This window comes from Furipterus horrens, unplaced genomic scaffold, assembly GCF_987537825.1.
Source record: "Furipterus horrens unplaced genomic scaffold, mFurHor1.1.pri manual_scaffold_6, whole genome shotgun sequence".
In the NCBI taxonomy this organism is placed as follows: Eukaryota; Metazoa; Chordata; class Mammalia; order Chiroptera; family Furipteridae; genus Furipterus; species Furipterus horrens.
The window spans coordinates 90,762,968-90,778,560 of record NW_028327176.1 but is presented as its reverse complement, the minus strand read 5'-3'; the positions used below and the strand labels follow the sequence as shown (position 1 = coordinate 90,778,560).

Sequence of the window (15,593 nt, the reverse complement as noted above, 5' to 3'; positions counted from 1 at the left end):
GGGGGCATGTGGGAAGCAACCAGTTGATGTAGCTCTCACACACTGATGTTTTTCTCCCTCTCTTTCTCCCTACCTTCCCCTCTCTCTAAAAATAAAATCTTAAAAAATTTTTTTAAAAAGGAATGCAGGGTGGGGGTGGCAGAAGAGGGTAAAGAGGGGATAAATGGTGATAGAAGGAGATTTGACTTGGGGTGATGAACACACAATGCAATATACAGATGGTGTATTATAAAATCATACACCTGAAACCTATATAATTTTATTAACCAATGTCATCCCAATAAATTCAATACAATTTTTTTGAAATGCAAACACCTTACTTTTTACCATCTGGCTTATGAAATAAAGCATTGCCCGAACAGTTGAAGGCCCTGTAGATACTCTTCCCGAAATCACAACCTCCCTTCCTCCTCCCCAGAAGTAAACGACTATCCTGATTCTGGGACTTTATTGCCCTGTGCTTCTTAGTAATTTTACTGCATATATATATCTGCATCCATAAGCAGTAGATAGTATTTGTTTGCATGTAAGTATACTAATTTTTAAACCCAATCTTCCCATTATTTAACTTGGACCTTCCTAATAATCCATTCTAGGAGTATCTCTATTTAGGGATTAGTTTCAGAGGGTGTGACAGCTTGCCCAAGGCAACCACGCAAGTGATGGAGGTAGGATTCAAAAGCCCAGCTGTCAATTCCCAGTCAGGGCACATAACTAGGTTGCACGTCAGGTCCCCAGTTGGGGATCCGAGTGAGGCAACCACACAGTGATGTTTCTCTCCCTCTTTCTCCTTTCCCCTCTCTCTAAAAATAAATAAACAAATAAATAAATCATTTAAAAAAAAAAAAAAAAGCCAAGCTGAATTCCCGAGGTGATGCTCCTAAACACTGCTTGTGGCCACACAGTCATATTAGTTATCTGACTCCCGTTCCATGCTAATTTTAAACAACACATGAAAAGAGACTAAATACGATCTTTCACCCTTCCCATATAACCCCTAGTATCTTGCACCCAATAACAGCACGATATGTATTTCTTCAGAGACCCCATCTTCCATCACCCCTAGTAGTCTCAACAGTGGATGGGAAACTGCCAGAAACTCACTTCCAGGGAAACAAGGGTGGAGCTTTGCTAGATTTCATTACAAGTTTGGAACAACTTTTAATTGTTCACGTGTCAACTTTACTGGAAAGGATGAGGCATGCAAACTTCATGCTCCAAGAGGTTGGGAGTTTGTGTGTTGGAGTGGCGGGGGAGGGGAAAGGGGAACTCAGAAAATCAGCCCCCAGAGCCAAGAAATCCTTCCTTCCTCTCCTGCAGCCATGCAGGCAGAGCTAGCTAGGGTTTGGGATCTAGGCCAAGCTTCAGGGCAGACAGTGGGGAGTGATGGGTATTGCAGCCTGACCCTCAGGCAACTCGACAAGACAGCGTCCTGGCCAGTGTCCAAAGGCTGTGTGCACACACCAAGGGAAGAGGACAAGATGACCCACCGGGAAGAATGTTAGGTCTGCAAATTCAGTATGCAAATTGTATGTTTTCAGCATATCAGGCTGTATTCAGGCCGTGAGTTCTACCACCCAGTTTAAACTAAACTCAAGAAATGAACAAGGAGCTTAAACAGATTCCTGCAAAGAAACTACATACTAAAAATACTAATTATCCCAACCAGGGACAATGGAAGAAAATCGAGCTAATTTTCACCTACTCCCTTTATCAGCCTGTTGTCAAGCACACTGGAGGGGAAAACCCTGTCTGCTGAAGTCAAAAGACACATTTGCACTCATCCACTATTGTTCATGACAAAACCCCACACTAAATATGAAGGGAACTTGAATCAGTCAACTAAGAGTAAATAAGAGTACATAGTTTCTCCAAGAAATGTAGCATGTACCAAGGGTACATGCTCAGTTTTAGTAGTGGGAGACCATTGAAACAGCAACTATCTAATAAAACTGTTGGATCTCTCAGCCCTATTCAATTGAACGTTCTGCAATGATGTATTGCCAGGGCCACTAGTCACAAATCGCTGTCATGAAATGTGACTAGCGCAACTGGGAAGTAGCTACATGTGCTGCATTAGTGAAGCTCTTGAATTTTCATTAGGAGCAGAGTGGGATTTCACAGGGCCCTCAAGCCAAATCTTGTCCACATAAGATGACCTCACCAAACCTTTGGCCATACGTTCATTTCAAAGAAGTGATCATCCCAGAAGTCCTGTTGAAGGAAACTGCTTCAGGCTTAAAGTTCCCTTTTGCCTCCTAGGACAGGATTTTGGCACTTACCAAGTGGGCAATAAATGCACATTAGCCTGTCTCTGCACAGACAACACTTAGAAGCCACAAGTTAAAAGGTTTTTATTCAAAAAACGCCAAGTATAAAAAAAAAAAAAATAAGATCTCTTTATTCCCCTGTACAGTATTTCACTCAGATAAAACCAGCAGGCTACATGCTGCTCAAAACACAGCCCCAGAGAGGATCCAGAAGGCACGCCACCCCGAGCTGGTTTTCATATATCTATCCTATGTACACAAGTCAGCAACGCCCTCCCCCATCACCCACCAAACCCATCCCACTCAGGTAAGCGGGCGGGAGGGGCCCCACAGCAGTAGGGAGCTGCAACAGCTGTCCCGCCTGAGTCCCATCACCCTAAGAACAGAGCAAATGTCGTAGCCCCCTCCCCCAAAGGTCCCCAAGTCAGAGGAGGAAAAGGAGAAAAAGAAAACTATGGTGCAGCTATGGAAGCTTGGAGCTGGAAGGGAACCAAATAAATAAATAAATAAATACATAACGATGACCTCCAGGTTAGAATGCGCATCTTTCCGGGGGGGTGGGGGGCGGAGAACACAGGTAAAAATAACTTAAAAGACAAAAATTTAAAAAAATTAGATCAACTACAATCCTTTTGTACACTACCATGTCAACTGTACACACATTTACAGTTTTTCTGTTGATTTGCATTGTTTGTGCATTTTTGTGTGTGTATGAGGTCTTGGCTTTGAAACAGTTAAGTAAAAACCAAAAAGGAAGACCAGAAAAAGGGCAGGTGGCTCAGCGTTTGGCCCTGTAGCCTCTTCCATGGCACCTTTCATATGGAGGGGGTAGGGGGAAGAGAAAAGTAGGGAACCAAACCCAGGCAGATTTTTGGAGAAGCAGCAGGTAAAAGAGGCAAGTTCAAGTATTTCTCCCAGCACAGCCGGAGTCCCCACAGAAGGCACTCAGAAGAGTCGGAAGAGGTGACAGGGGACTTAAAAAGGTACTAGTCCTATCCCACCCCAACCTATTTCCCCCCAACCCGACCCATTGCGGCATTCAGCAGAACTCATGATGAAGGGAACAGCCCCATGATAGGGTTCTGACCCACTCCCACCCACCCCCACCCCCGGGATTCTGCAGAGCCCAGCAATACTGGCTGGACATCTAGGAGGAGAGAGCATCTACGAGGAATTGAGGCCTAGGACACCGAGAGAGGAGTTTCTTCCCCCCTGCTGGAGGCATCCTCCAGGGCCCTGGGGTCTGGAATGAGTTGTAAATGTTGTTCCTGTATCAAGCACTGTCCTGCTTGGTGAGCAGTGTCACTAGTACAGAGTTTCCCCTACTTGGAGCATCTGGCAGAAGGGGAGGACCTGCTGGAAAAGCTGCTATTTGCTGGGCCCTGGCAACAGGCTGTGAAGATGGATCTCAGCAGTTTCCTGGGGCAGGAGGCCATCTTGCATCCACGGATGATTCCGGATTTCTTCAAAGGAAGGCCGATCTGATGGTCTCAGGGACAAGCACCACCTAATGAGATGTTGACACTCTGCAGAAAACAAGAAAGGTTATGAATGAGTCAACTTGTTTTTGTAATGCAAAGGCCTTCCCAATTTGCTTCCCAGGGGACCACATACTTTCTAGAACTCATATTCCATAATGGGAATGCATTAACATCTGGATCCTCCCGTCTGCTTTCAGCTGAAAAAACAGCTCCCCTCTTAAACCTGTGGTTTTCAAACTTCAATAGCTGGGGCCTTTCCCACGACACCCACTCACCAGAAATAGGATGATGACAAGGGATTTTGATGCGGCATCAATGAGCATGAGGTGACTCAATTCACCTACCAACTTACAAATACAAACACCACCCATAATGAGGTCACTGGAACTGCAATAGAGCCTGCCTTAAGAAAGAAAGCTCCAAGAGCCCTCATCTTTTTACTCCCTGGTAAAACAGCCAGGCCAGGCATTGAGGGAACAGGAGGATTCTGTTGGCACTTCAAAAAAAACCTATCAGCAAAACTGGATGGTCTTTTCTTATTATTCTCACATTTGCTCTTCCTGACCTCCCAAGGAAGTCTGAAATGCAAACCATTCTGCTTCCTGGGTGTCAGCTCTCAAGGGTGAATCACTGGTCTAGGATTCTGCTAAGCCACAGGTTAGCTGACAGCTATCCCCTAGAGAGTGAAGCTCTCCAGAATTCAAAGACTGTGCCCAAACAGCCCTGTGATTCTTGCTTCTCAATAAGGGGCTTCCCAGATGTTACCTGAAGAGACCCTCTGCCTGAAGAAAACTTGGCCCCTGATGATCTCTTCATCATGCTCAAAAGGAATATCTCCACAGACCATATCATAGAGCAGGATCCCCAGAGACCACACAGCCGCCGACCTGCCGTGGTAGCGATGGTAGCGGATCCACTCTGGAGGACTATACACACGGGTCCCTGTGAGCCGGGGGAATAGAAAGGAACACACACTTTTAGCAAAAATAAAACACAAAGCAACTGAATCGTATGCTGAGTAACTCCTAAAAACAAACAAACAGGCACCACCCCCTTCCCCCAGGAGCTGGGTGAACTTCATTTCCCTAAGCTGAAAGAAGAGCATAAGCAGCTTATGGCATCTCTCCAACCCAAAGCATTACCCACCTCTCTACCAGCCTAGACCAGCCTAGACCATAAACTGAAATTCTTGACAAACTGTTCAAAGAAACCAACAGGGCCAGCCGCAGACCCAAAGCCTGAAGCCTGTATGTGGCAGGACCACCCACAATGGGATGAAGAGACGAATGTCTTTATAATCAAGGGAGCTATCCCACAGACTAACCTTAGACTGCATTAAAGGTTGCCCAGGAGCCAGGGTGAGATTCTCATCTCAGATATGATACAGGTGAGGACACTTGCACAGTATCTTAAGTCAGGGTGCCCTCTGTGAAACCTTCCTCCAGCCCTCGGAGTTCAAGGGCAGACACCCTCCCCTTCCTCCCCACACTGGAAAGGTAGACAGAGCTGCAGAGCGGGTTTCAGACCACGTGATTCCTGTTTACAAACTTTGGGTTGTAAAAAAAAAAAAAGTATGGATCATCCCTCTGGTGCTCACCAGGGGGCAGCAAAGACTCAAAAGAAAAAAAAAAGAGGGGAGGCTCCGGCCAGCCATTAACTGTAAAATACAAAAAAAAAAAAAAAAAAAAAGCCCAACCCAGCGTCCTCCAAGGGCAAATAAACACAAACCGCAAGCCCCCGTCACAAGTTTTGAAAGGCTGTCGGTTGTTAGGTTAAGCCGCTCAGATGATGACCCACCCTACTTTGCTTTGATCTTACGCGCTCTCTCCATTCCACCTTTTCTGAAAGAGCCCGCTCCAAGCCCCTCCCTAGATAGGTTTTCTTTTCATCCTCTCTTCGTAAACACCCAACTAATTTTGAAACCAGCAAGAGATCTTATTTCACAACATTCAATCCCGACTCCCTCACGGCACAACACCGAAAAAAATAAAAATCAACAAAATGAATTATTTAGTGAAACTACTGTTTCTATTCCTTATCCGTCCCTAGACCAAAGGGGAGGTAAAACTGCAGCCCTAAAAACTACCTTACAGAAAACTAAACTCATAAAACAAAACAAAAATTACAAAGCCAGCATCAATTTTCATCTCTCCCGCTCTCTCCTCCCTCTTCCCCCTCCCATCCTTTTACTGGCGGGGAAACTGGGTCAGACTTCAGAAATCTGGGCTACGGCTGGCTACCCACAACCTCTTATTCATCGGGAACACTTGGAACCCACAGAATTCCACTTAAAAAAATAAATAAAATCATGCCAGAAACATTACAGGTTCAGCTGGCTTGAAATCCCCGGCTTTACTACGCTGGGAAGCTCTCTTCGCCCCACCCCTGCAATCATGGAGCCAGGCGGCCCGATGACCTTTACAAAGGGCCGAGGAGAGAAACTGGCCCGAGGCCTCCAGGCTAGGCCGAATCACCTGGGCAGTCCCCTCTGGGGCAGCTCCCTCCCAAGCCTGGCTCACCGTCAAAGTCCGTGTAAACGGTGTCCTTGAGCAGCGCCCCCGACCCGAAGTCGATGAGCTTAAGCTCGCCGCGACTGAGGTCGATGAGGATGTTCTCGTCCTTGATGTCGCGGTGGAGCACTCCGCAGCTGTGGCAGTGCCGCACGGCCTCCAGCACCTGCCAGAAGAAGCTCCGGGCCAGCTCCTCCTGCAGGGCCCCTCTCTCCGTGATAAAGTCGAAGAGGTCTTGCACCGGCTCGGGCCTCTCCAGGATCAGGACGAAACTGTCGGGCCTCTCGAACCAGTCCAGGAGCCTAATGACGCCAGAGAAGCCCGAGCTCACCTTCTTCAGCAGGACCACTTCCATGGGCACTCGGGTTCCATTGGGCTGCGGGGACCAGGAGGCTGCGTTAGAGCGGGAGTCGGAGGGCGCCCCTCACCCCACCCATCCTGGGGGTCGCTCCCTCCTGGGCACTCTCACCAGTTCTCCCCAGTCGGAAATCCGGTCCTTCTCCACGTGTTTGATGGCCACCTGGAAATCACCCCAGGAGAGCCTACATTAGATCCCCTCGCTGGGGCCAAACACAACGTGCGCCCCCCACTGCCCGGCGCGCCCTCCCCACGGCGGGGCGCCCGCTCACCGGCAAGTTGTCGGCGACCCGTATGCCTGAGTAGACGGAACCGAACCCTCCGCTGCCCAGCAGCGGGCCCACCTGGTACTGCGACTCCAGGAGCTCTTTCTCCTTGCCTGGGAAAGGGGGAGACATAAGGGACTTAGTGCCAGCCCGTGAGCCCCCAATCCCCACCCTGGGGTACAGCCTCACCCCCCTCCCCAACCCCGGATTAGGGGGGCACTCACCGGGCGCCAGCTTGGTGGCGTGCAGATCGTTGCAGGGCGCGGCGCGCAGGTGGGCAAGCGAGTTGATTTTGGACAAGAGCATCCCAACCTCCAGGGTGTCGGCGTGGGGGCTGTGTCTGGAGGCGCCGCAGTGGGAGCTGGGGCTGGGACAGTGCCGGGGGCTGTGCCTACGGCTGAGGCTGCGGCTGGCGATGCGGCTGTGGCTGCGGAAGGCCGAGGGCGAGTCGGAGGACAACTGGGGGCGCTGCTGGGGTTGGCGGCTGGTGGACTCACCGGCGGGGTCAGGCAGAGCCGAGGGCGACGGGGTGGGCGGCTCGTGGGACTCCTGCGGCAGGGCTGCGGCAGAGGGGGCTTGTAGCTGCTGCTGCTGCTGCTGCTGTCGATCCCACCACCGCCGCCGTCGCTGACGCCAAGTCCTCTCGGGCCTCCTCCGCCACTGCGGCCGCTGCAGCAGACGCCGGGCTCGCCCAGCCGCCAGGAGTAAAGGGGCGGAGCGCGCCTGCCGGGGGGGCGCTGCGCGCAGGCGGGCGGGGATGGGGCGGGGCCTCTCCAGGAGGCCTAGGCTGGGAGCCGGGCTGCCCGGCTGACAGAGGGAGGAGAGGGGGTAGGGAAGCGACGGGCCATGGAGACTATCCCTGCTACCCGCCCTGCGCGCTTGGTCACCACGCCCAGTCCCCGCCCCCACGGGCGCATCTCCAGCCAACCAGAAGCCGATGATCTACATAACGCAGCACGCCTCGCCCACGCCCCGCCCTGTTCTCGCGGTCAGAATGGTTTCTACGCCGCCACGACGTGGCGGGAAGGAAAAGGCGCCAAAATGGAGGGGGAGGGGCGCGGGGCGTGAGAGGAGGCGGGAGCTGGGTGTCGGACTGCGAGGGCGGAAGGATGGGGAGGGGCGTATCGATTCAAACCCAAACAATAACAAAGCCTTCAAAGGCCGCCCGAGGCCGGCTCTGCGGCTCTCCTCGGAGGTTTTTGGGTCAAGGGCTCGAGCTCTAGCATAACAAGTTGCGCAGAGACGACGGGCGTTGGTGTGTCGGGCGGAAAGGCCCGGCGGCCGGCGCGTCGGGGTGTGAGGAACTATGTGTGTGGGGATGCCGACGAGGGTGGTCTTTCTGTGTGACTCAGACCCAAGACCTCCAAGTCGGCCTGGGCGGGTTGACGAGAGCTGTGGGCTCGGGTTGGGGCCTCGCGGGTTGGTGTGTTGGGGGCGCGTGGGGAGAGAGGATCTGAAAGACATGAGTCACGGCATTTTCTCGGAGGGAGTGGAGGTGGCACAGCCTGGAATAAAAGTGGGGGAGAACTCCTCTTATTGGGCCGGAGGGATCCAGATCGCGAACATCACAGCCAGTGAGAAACAGCAGCCCCAAGCTTCTCAAGATTTTTATTTTTAAAAGTGCTGAAAGGAATCCTGATTCCTAAGAAGTGATATGTCAGAGTACCCGGTAAAGAGGAAATCACGAAACAAATGTTAGTATTGTGTTGCCAGCTGCTGTCTCAGCCTCTTGTGTGAGGGCGAGAGAGGAAAATTCCTCACCTAAAACGCGGGTGGGAGGTTGCGCTTGATTTAATCAGTTTTCACGTTATATTCACCTTTTCATCATCCTCTTATTACCAGTAAGGCAATCCTAGCAATTATTGGCTGCCCCTGTCCTGTCTCAAAAGGAAATCCCGGCCTCTCCCTGAGCCCCATAGAAATAACACGGAAAATCGACCATTCGACTTTCATCCTTTGTTCTTTTAAACTTCATGTAGAGTTGATAACGACGTGTGAAATGAGTAAATTAAAATTCTGTGTAATCCATAGATTGAATTATCAATGGCCTAAGTAACTGAAAGCTAACTATATCCCATTTTAATTTTTTTCAAGTTGCTGCCACTTAAAAGGAAAAATAAGGAGATTTGAGAATCTGTGTACCTGCAAGTCATTAATGACTTTAAATGTTAATTGTTTTCTACAGTGCGAGATAACTCACAACTTCTAAAATTTATTTCTGTACTGTGGCCTAACTCGTTAATTTAAAATTTTTTTATATTTATTGATTGATTTTAGGAAGACAGGAAGGGAGAAAGAGAAACATCGATTTGTTATTCCACTTAAATACTTAGGTATTTATACTTCATTGGTTGATTCTTGTATGTGTCCTGACTGGGGGTTGAACCTGCAACCTCAGTGTATTGGGACTATGTTCTAAGCAACTGAGCCACCTGGCCAGGGCCAGTGGGTTCATTTTTGATGAGTAGGAGAAAACCCAAGAGAACACCAATCATTCCCTTTTTGCAGAGAGGAAAATTAAACCTAAGTGTGATGACACTGGGTCATACAACAGCCAAAGGAGGAAGAGTTGAAATGACCCAAATTCAACTCCCAAGGATTCAAAGGTTTCCTCTTATCAGGGTCTAAACCTGCCACTGGTACTAAGACATCAAGTGTTAATGTATGTGACCTCGACCTTCATTTCCTCTACCCTCCCTTTCCTTTCTCAAGCCCTAGTAGAATCTTCCTACTTGTTTGCATTCACCTAGCACTTTCCAGACTTTCTGCCTTTACAGAAGCAGTCAACCTGTTCTGAGAATGACCTCACCTCTTCACTTTTATTCAAAGCCTTTACAACAGGAAACAATTGTAGTTCCACCCAGATTGCTAAACAAACTCCACGCATTCATCTACTGTCCACTCCATCACAAAAATGTAATATTTGGGTTTTATTTTTTAATCTGAATTAGTTAAATTTTCAGTTATTTATATCTTGTCTCCCTCTTACTTGAACATATACTTTAACATTTGAGGATGAAGGGGAAGATCAAAATAGGTCCCAACAAAAAGGTCATGATTAAAGTCAACTTATACCAAATTTAAGTTAAGTAAGTGGGTTTAGGCAAAATAAAGGTTAGAAGCAAAGACTTTAAATTAATTTAGTCTGCTTTCAAATCTGGGATCTTGCACCTATTGGTTATGTGATATTCGTCAGGTTCCTTAACCTTTCTAAGCTTTAGACTGAATGGAGATAATAATGGTACCTACCTCATAGGGCTATGGTAAGGAGCAAATAAAATTCTGCATGTAAAGCAGAATTGTGTGCATAGCTTAGCACAAAGTAAACTTATAAATATTAGCTATATGGCAATAATTCTGATGGTGATTATGACAATGATAATGAAAAGAAAGGATTTGAAATGGTCTTGCATCTTGGAGATTCCAAAGGTGAAATTCAGGATAGTTTGATTTTAATCATCTTGATATGAAATAGTTGTATACATTAAATCCAGTTCAACCTTTTTCACTTTCTCTAGACCTTTGAAGGCCTAAATATTTAATTAGTTAGAGCTAAAGTGATTAACATTTAATGTTTGCTTTATATGGTGGGTGCTTCACAGCTGGAGTTACAAAACATGGACCTTGCTTGGCAAAGAGCTTTTATTTACTTAAAATGACTTACAGAGGTAATTATTAAACATTCAAGTATGTTTTGTATTAAAAGTTACTTTTTTGAGTGTAGGGAACTTGATGCTTTGCTTCATCAAAATGTAGTTTAAATAATATAAGCAAGCACTACTTGTGCTGTCTCAAAGAATCAGAAAAATCACGCTAATTATTAAGTGACAAGTGCTTTGGGAAAGATAAAGGCAATAATTATGCTAACAATTCTCTGGAAAGGGGAGAATGTTAATGTTAATTTGAGCAATAGCCAAAAGAATCCTTAGGTGGTTTCCATATTCTACCTCCTATGGATATAATCAAGCCATTGTTAAAGGAATGACTTCAGCAGTTTCTGTAGTCACAGAAGTTTAGAATTGAGTTTGAAAGGGTTGCCTGTACATTATTTTTAAAACATACCTCTGAGTCTAGCTGATACATTTATATAAGTAGGTCTATACTTTAAAGTCCTCACTTATTGTCATGGAACTGCAGCAAAACCACTGCATAACAAAACCAATTTTATCATAGGCTAAAAGAGTTAAGTTTCTAAGGCATCTCAGTGTTGTAACAAAACAAAGTTGAAGGAAAATCTTATTCCAGGACTTGCTGTACAGCTTTCTCTATAAGCTATTGGCAGTTAATCAGGTGAAAATCATTTAGGTCTGCATCTCTTATTCTTTCCTTAAAAAAAAATTCCTGCATTTTTAAAGTTTAATTTTGAAAAAGTCGTCATTATTTTTTTTAGTTTACTCTCCTTGTTTGGTGAAATCAAAAGGGGAAATGTTAGAGAAAGCAAACTGCAATACATTTCTTTCTTACTTTAAAGTACTTCCAATGACTGCAACAGTTAGGATTCTTTAGAAAATGTTAAATTTTACATATATTTCATGTGTGGAATATATGTGAAAATCTACTACAAACTGTAAGACACTAAACAGTCTAACTTTAGAAAGACTAAAGCCTTCCATTTTAGGTTGTAACAATTGTCGTAGTGGTGAACAGCTAGCAGATCCAGAGTGTAAACTTCAGTATAGTCAGGGACTCTGTAATCAAGTCAGAAATGGTTCTTGTCTTTGATAATGTGACATTTGTTTCAAGTTTATAAATCACTTTTAGTCAGCTTTCAGTTTTGTTAGCAAAGTTGGAAAAAGCATTTTTATCATCCAGTAAAGTATATTTAAATACATTACAAGTTCATTTTTTAAAATAAAAATAACCTAGGTTTATTTTTGGAATTTTACACATTCAGTACTGACAATTTGAATTAAAATAATCAATATTTATTAAAGGCACTATACACAAAGATTATATAGTTCCTGAGTATTAGTAAATAGGTAAAAACAAAAGTGAGTAGCTTAGAATGTATCAAGACTAAAGGAAGCCTGGAGGTTGTTATAAAATATCTTATTAGAAAACTAGGAAAATTTATGCCTCATCTCTAAAAGATCAGACATGTGAACAAAAATTCTGAGAGGAATAGAAAGGATGTCATATGTTTGGGAGTTGGTAAGTGGATTGTCTGCCATCTTTAAAAAGCAAAAGAAATTACTGATTTAGATTCAAAAAGCCACAAAGTGCATCTAAGTGAAAGAAATCGCTCAAAAAGATTATGCGGAACATCTTGATAGGCACTAACAAGATGCTAATAAAAAGTTTGTTTATCATGTATCTCATTTGTCATTTAATAATATACAGATTTACTTTTCTGTATTTGTTTAGCCTCTACAACTAAATTATAAATGTAGTGAGGGCAGAAACTATCCTTTCATTGAACATAAAGCTTAAGTGCTAAAAATGGGTTGGGCAAAAGGGATAAAAGAGACATTATGATAGCAGCCAACACTGATCATCAAAGATGTGCTAGGCATTTTTCTAAGCACTTTATGCAGATCCTCATCTAAATCCTATGATGCTGGCAGTTTTACTATCTTCTTGGTTTACAAATAAATAAACAGAAGTAATTTGCCCACGGCTACACAGCTAAGTGACAGAGCTGTCTCCTACCTACCATGCCATTCTGCTTTTCCAAAAGACACAAGATGAGTTTAAGGGATTTAACAAGGTATTCTATGATTAGGTTCTAACTGAGAATATCATCCACAAAGACAGGGTTCAGAAGAGACTGAAGAAATTTGGGAAAGTTCCATGGGGAATGTAGAACCTAACATGGATCTTAAAGGGTGAGCAAGAGATGAATAGGTGGACAGGAGAGAGGGAATGGGGTGAGTAGTGTCAGGAACTGAAGCAAAAGATGCTTATTATTATGGTCTTTGTATTCCACAATACATGGGGAATGAATGAATAAAAGTTTCTTTAGCTACAACAAGACATTGAAACAACCTAAGTGTTGCTTAGTGGATGTGTGGAAAAAGAATTTGTGGTATGTATAAAAAATGGATTATTATGCAGCCATAAAAAAGAAGGAACCCCTTCCATTTGCAGCAACACAGTTGGGCCTTGAGAGCATTATGCTAAGTGAAATAAGTCAAAGAAAGACAAACACTGTGTGATCTCACTTATATGTGGAATCTAAAAACAAACAAAACAGCGCTGACTGGTGTGGCTCAGTGGATTGAGTACCAACCTGAAAATCTAAAGGTCGCCTGTTCGATTCCCTGTCAGGGCATGTGCTTGGGTTCCGGGCCAGGTCCCCAGTTTGAGGGCGCGCAAGAGGCAACAAATTAATGTTTCTCTTGCACATCAATGTTTCTCTCTCTCTCTTCCTCCCTCCCTTCTCCTCTCTCTGAAAATAAATAAAATTTAAAAAAAAATAAAAACAAACAAACTCAGGAAAAGAGATCAGAATTGTGGTTACCAGAGACAGAGGGAGGGGGAATTAGATTAAAGTGGTCAAGAGGTACAAACTTCTAATTATAAAGTAAGTAAGTACTGGGGATGTCATGTACAACATGGTGACTGACTATTGTTAACACTGCTGTAGAGTATATTTGAAAGTTGTTAAGAATGTAGATCCTAAGAGGTCTCATTACAAAGCATTTTTTAAAATATCTATATTAGATGATAACTAAACTTGTGGTAATCATTTCACAATATATGTAAGTGAAATCATTATGTTATACACCTTATACTTAATCAGTGTTGTATGTCAATTACCTCCCAATAAAACAAGGGGAACAATGTCTCCTTAAATAAATCAAAAGCAGAAAGCCAGAAAGACAAATCAACGGGACCTCCTGATGTCATGATGCAAAAGGCGAAGGGAACATCAACCACATATTTATGTTTGTCTCCCTTTCTTTCTCCCTGCCTTCCCCCCTCTCTAAAAATAAACAAATAAAATAATTTTTTAAAAAAGAGGTGAAGAAAAGAGATGAAAATCATGGTAGATTTTATTTCAGTCTTCATTGAAGAAGAAAGTAGGTAGGTTCTCTATTCAAGTCATCTCTTGAAGTTTATGGTTTAGGAATGGCAGCTTAAGTTCCAAATGACAGACATGCATTAACATGATGGGATGAAATCCACTCAATAATTTGGAAAACCTTATTATTTTCAACATATACTTCCTCTTTCCAACTCTGTTTTAGTTCTCTTTTTAGGTTGGGTGCTGCTGCTGCTGCTGCTGCTGCTAAAACAAACATTGACAGCTCACCACAGCCAGAACTAGAACAACCATACTACAAATACGAAACCACATTTTATGGCCTTTAGTGTATAACTGTCAAAGGTTCTTTGAATTTCTAAGTACAATCTTGCTCACTCTGGACAACTAGAGAGCTGTGTTATCTTTATAAAAAGTAAGTTAAGTTGGCTTCTGTGTTCAGTGATGTTATTTCATTAGACACCCACTCACTAGATGAAAATCGAATGCATTATTGGCAGTCATCAGAGTTAGCTCTGAAGTCACTCTTATGAATGAAAGTTATATTGGCAAATAGCCAATCCTCTTGTGATGGGCTGTAGAGACAGCACAAGATTACATACTTCAGTCCAAATTACATATATATCCCCAAGGTCAGTCTTCCCTTTCACACCAACTCAACGCCATTTGGACTTCTTGCAGCTTTCCCTGATCACTGCAGACAATAGTTTTTGAACTCACAACAACTATATTGAATATTTTCAATATTGGTTATCTAAAGTGTTCAATGAGATCTTCAAGTCCAGAGACTATATTGTATATTTTTTAAGATTATATATTCCCAGTCAGGGCACATGACTGGGTTGCACGTCAGGTCCCCAGTTGGAGGCACGAGTGAGAGGCAACCACACAGTGATGTTTCTCTACCTCTCTTTCTCCTTTCTCCTCTCTCTAAAAATAAATAAACATACAAACAAATAAATAATTTAAAAAAAGATTATATAGCTCCCTTTGGGAAATATTAAGTAGAAAATTTTTTTAAAAACTGAATTGAATTAAATCCAAGAAAGAAGACTTCTAAGTTCCTGTGAATGTCCTCTGCATTAATCTTTGTCCCTGCCACTTATATTATAATGAAAAAATAGATGGCTGTTTGCTCTTTTAAAAATATTCAATATAGACTTGAGAGCAAAATTTGCCTTTATCAGAAAAGGACTTTAATGAATTAAAATTGCCAGGTTCCTAAGCCAAAGGCTTAGAGAAGTAAGTACAGTCTAATATATAGAAGCAATATCTGTGCTTCCTTTGGCAGCACGTATACTAAAATTGGAACAATTCAGAGAAGATTAGCATGGTCCCTGCACAAGGAAGACACACAAATTTGTAAAGCATTTCATATTAAAAAAAAAAATCCAATATTACTTGAGCATTTACTATATGCTAAGCATTATTCTAATCACATTATGAACCATATAATATGGCAATATATGTTATATATGCTACATATTCATATGGCACATATATTTATTTCTTTAATCCTCTTAATTATTATTCTACCCAGAAAGGTAAATAGCTTGCCCAAGGTCCACAGATGAGAGAGGCATGAGCCCTAATTCATGAAACATACACTGATTAAGAGATAAACAATGTGTGTAGTAGCTCTTTGTGTGTCAGAGGTCACACTTGGAGCACAGAGGGCCACAGGCCAGATTAAATAAAATCAGGAAACAAGGTAATGAATGGGA

At 43.9% G+C, this 15,593-nt stretch overlaps 1 protein-coding gene and 1 non-coding gene across 2 annotated transcripts; one reads left to right on the top strand and one right to left on the bottom strand.

Moving 5' to 3' along the window:
• Positions 1 to 2,340: 2,340 nt before the first annotated feature.
• On the bottom strand, positions 2,341 to 7,645 carry PIM1 (Pim-1 proto-oncogene, serine/threonine kinase). The gene is made up of 6 exons (XM_090282326.1): positions 7,109 to 7,645; positions 6,891 to 6,997; positions 6,731 to 6,781; positions 6,271 to 6,637; positions 4,517 to 4,693; positions 2,341 to 3,796 (listed from the first exon to the last, which is right to left on the bottom strand). The coding sequence occupies exons 1-6, from the start codon at positions 7,188 to 7,190 to the stop codon at positions 3,639 to 3,641; spliced, it is 942 nt and encodes a 313-aa protein (XP_090138452.1). The 5' UTR covers positions 7,191 to 7,645; the 3' UTR covers positions 2,341 to 3,638.
• Positions 7,646 to 15,144: 7,499 nt separating this feature from the next.
• LOC150006940 (U6 spliceosomal RNA) lies at positions 15,145 to 15,251 on the top strand. Its single transcript, XR_016512044.1, has one exon. It is a non-coding gene; the product is annotated as a U6 spliceosomal RNA (small nuclear RNA).
• Positions 15,252 to 15,593: the final 342 nt, after the last annotated feature.

Excerpts from the sequence above, each read along its gene's own strand:
- PIM1 (XM_090282326.1), bottom strand. The coding sequence starts at position 7,190 with ATGCTCTTGTCCAAAATCAACTCGCTTGCCCACCTGCGCGCCGCGCCC. Across the intron at positions 6,998-7,108 it reads CGCCACCAAGCTGGCGCCCG|GCAAGGAGAAAGAGCTCCTG; the intron begins GTGAGTGCCCCC and ends CCCCTTTCCCAG. Across the intron at positions 6,638-6,730 it reads TTTCCGACTGGGGAGAACTG|CCCAATGGAACCCGAGTGCC; the intron begins GTGAGAGTGCCC and ends TGGTCCCCGCAG.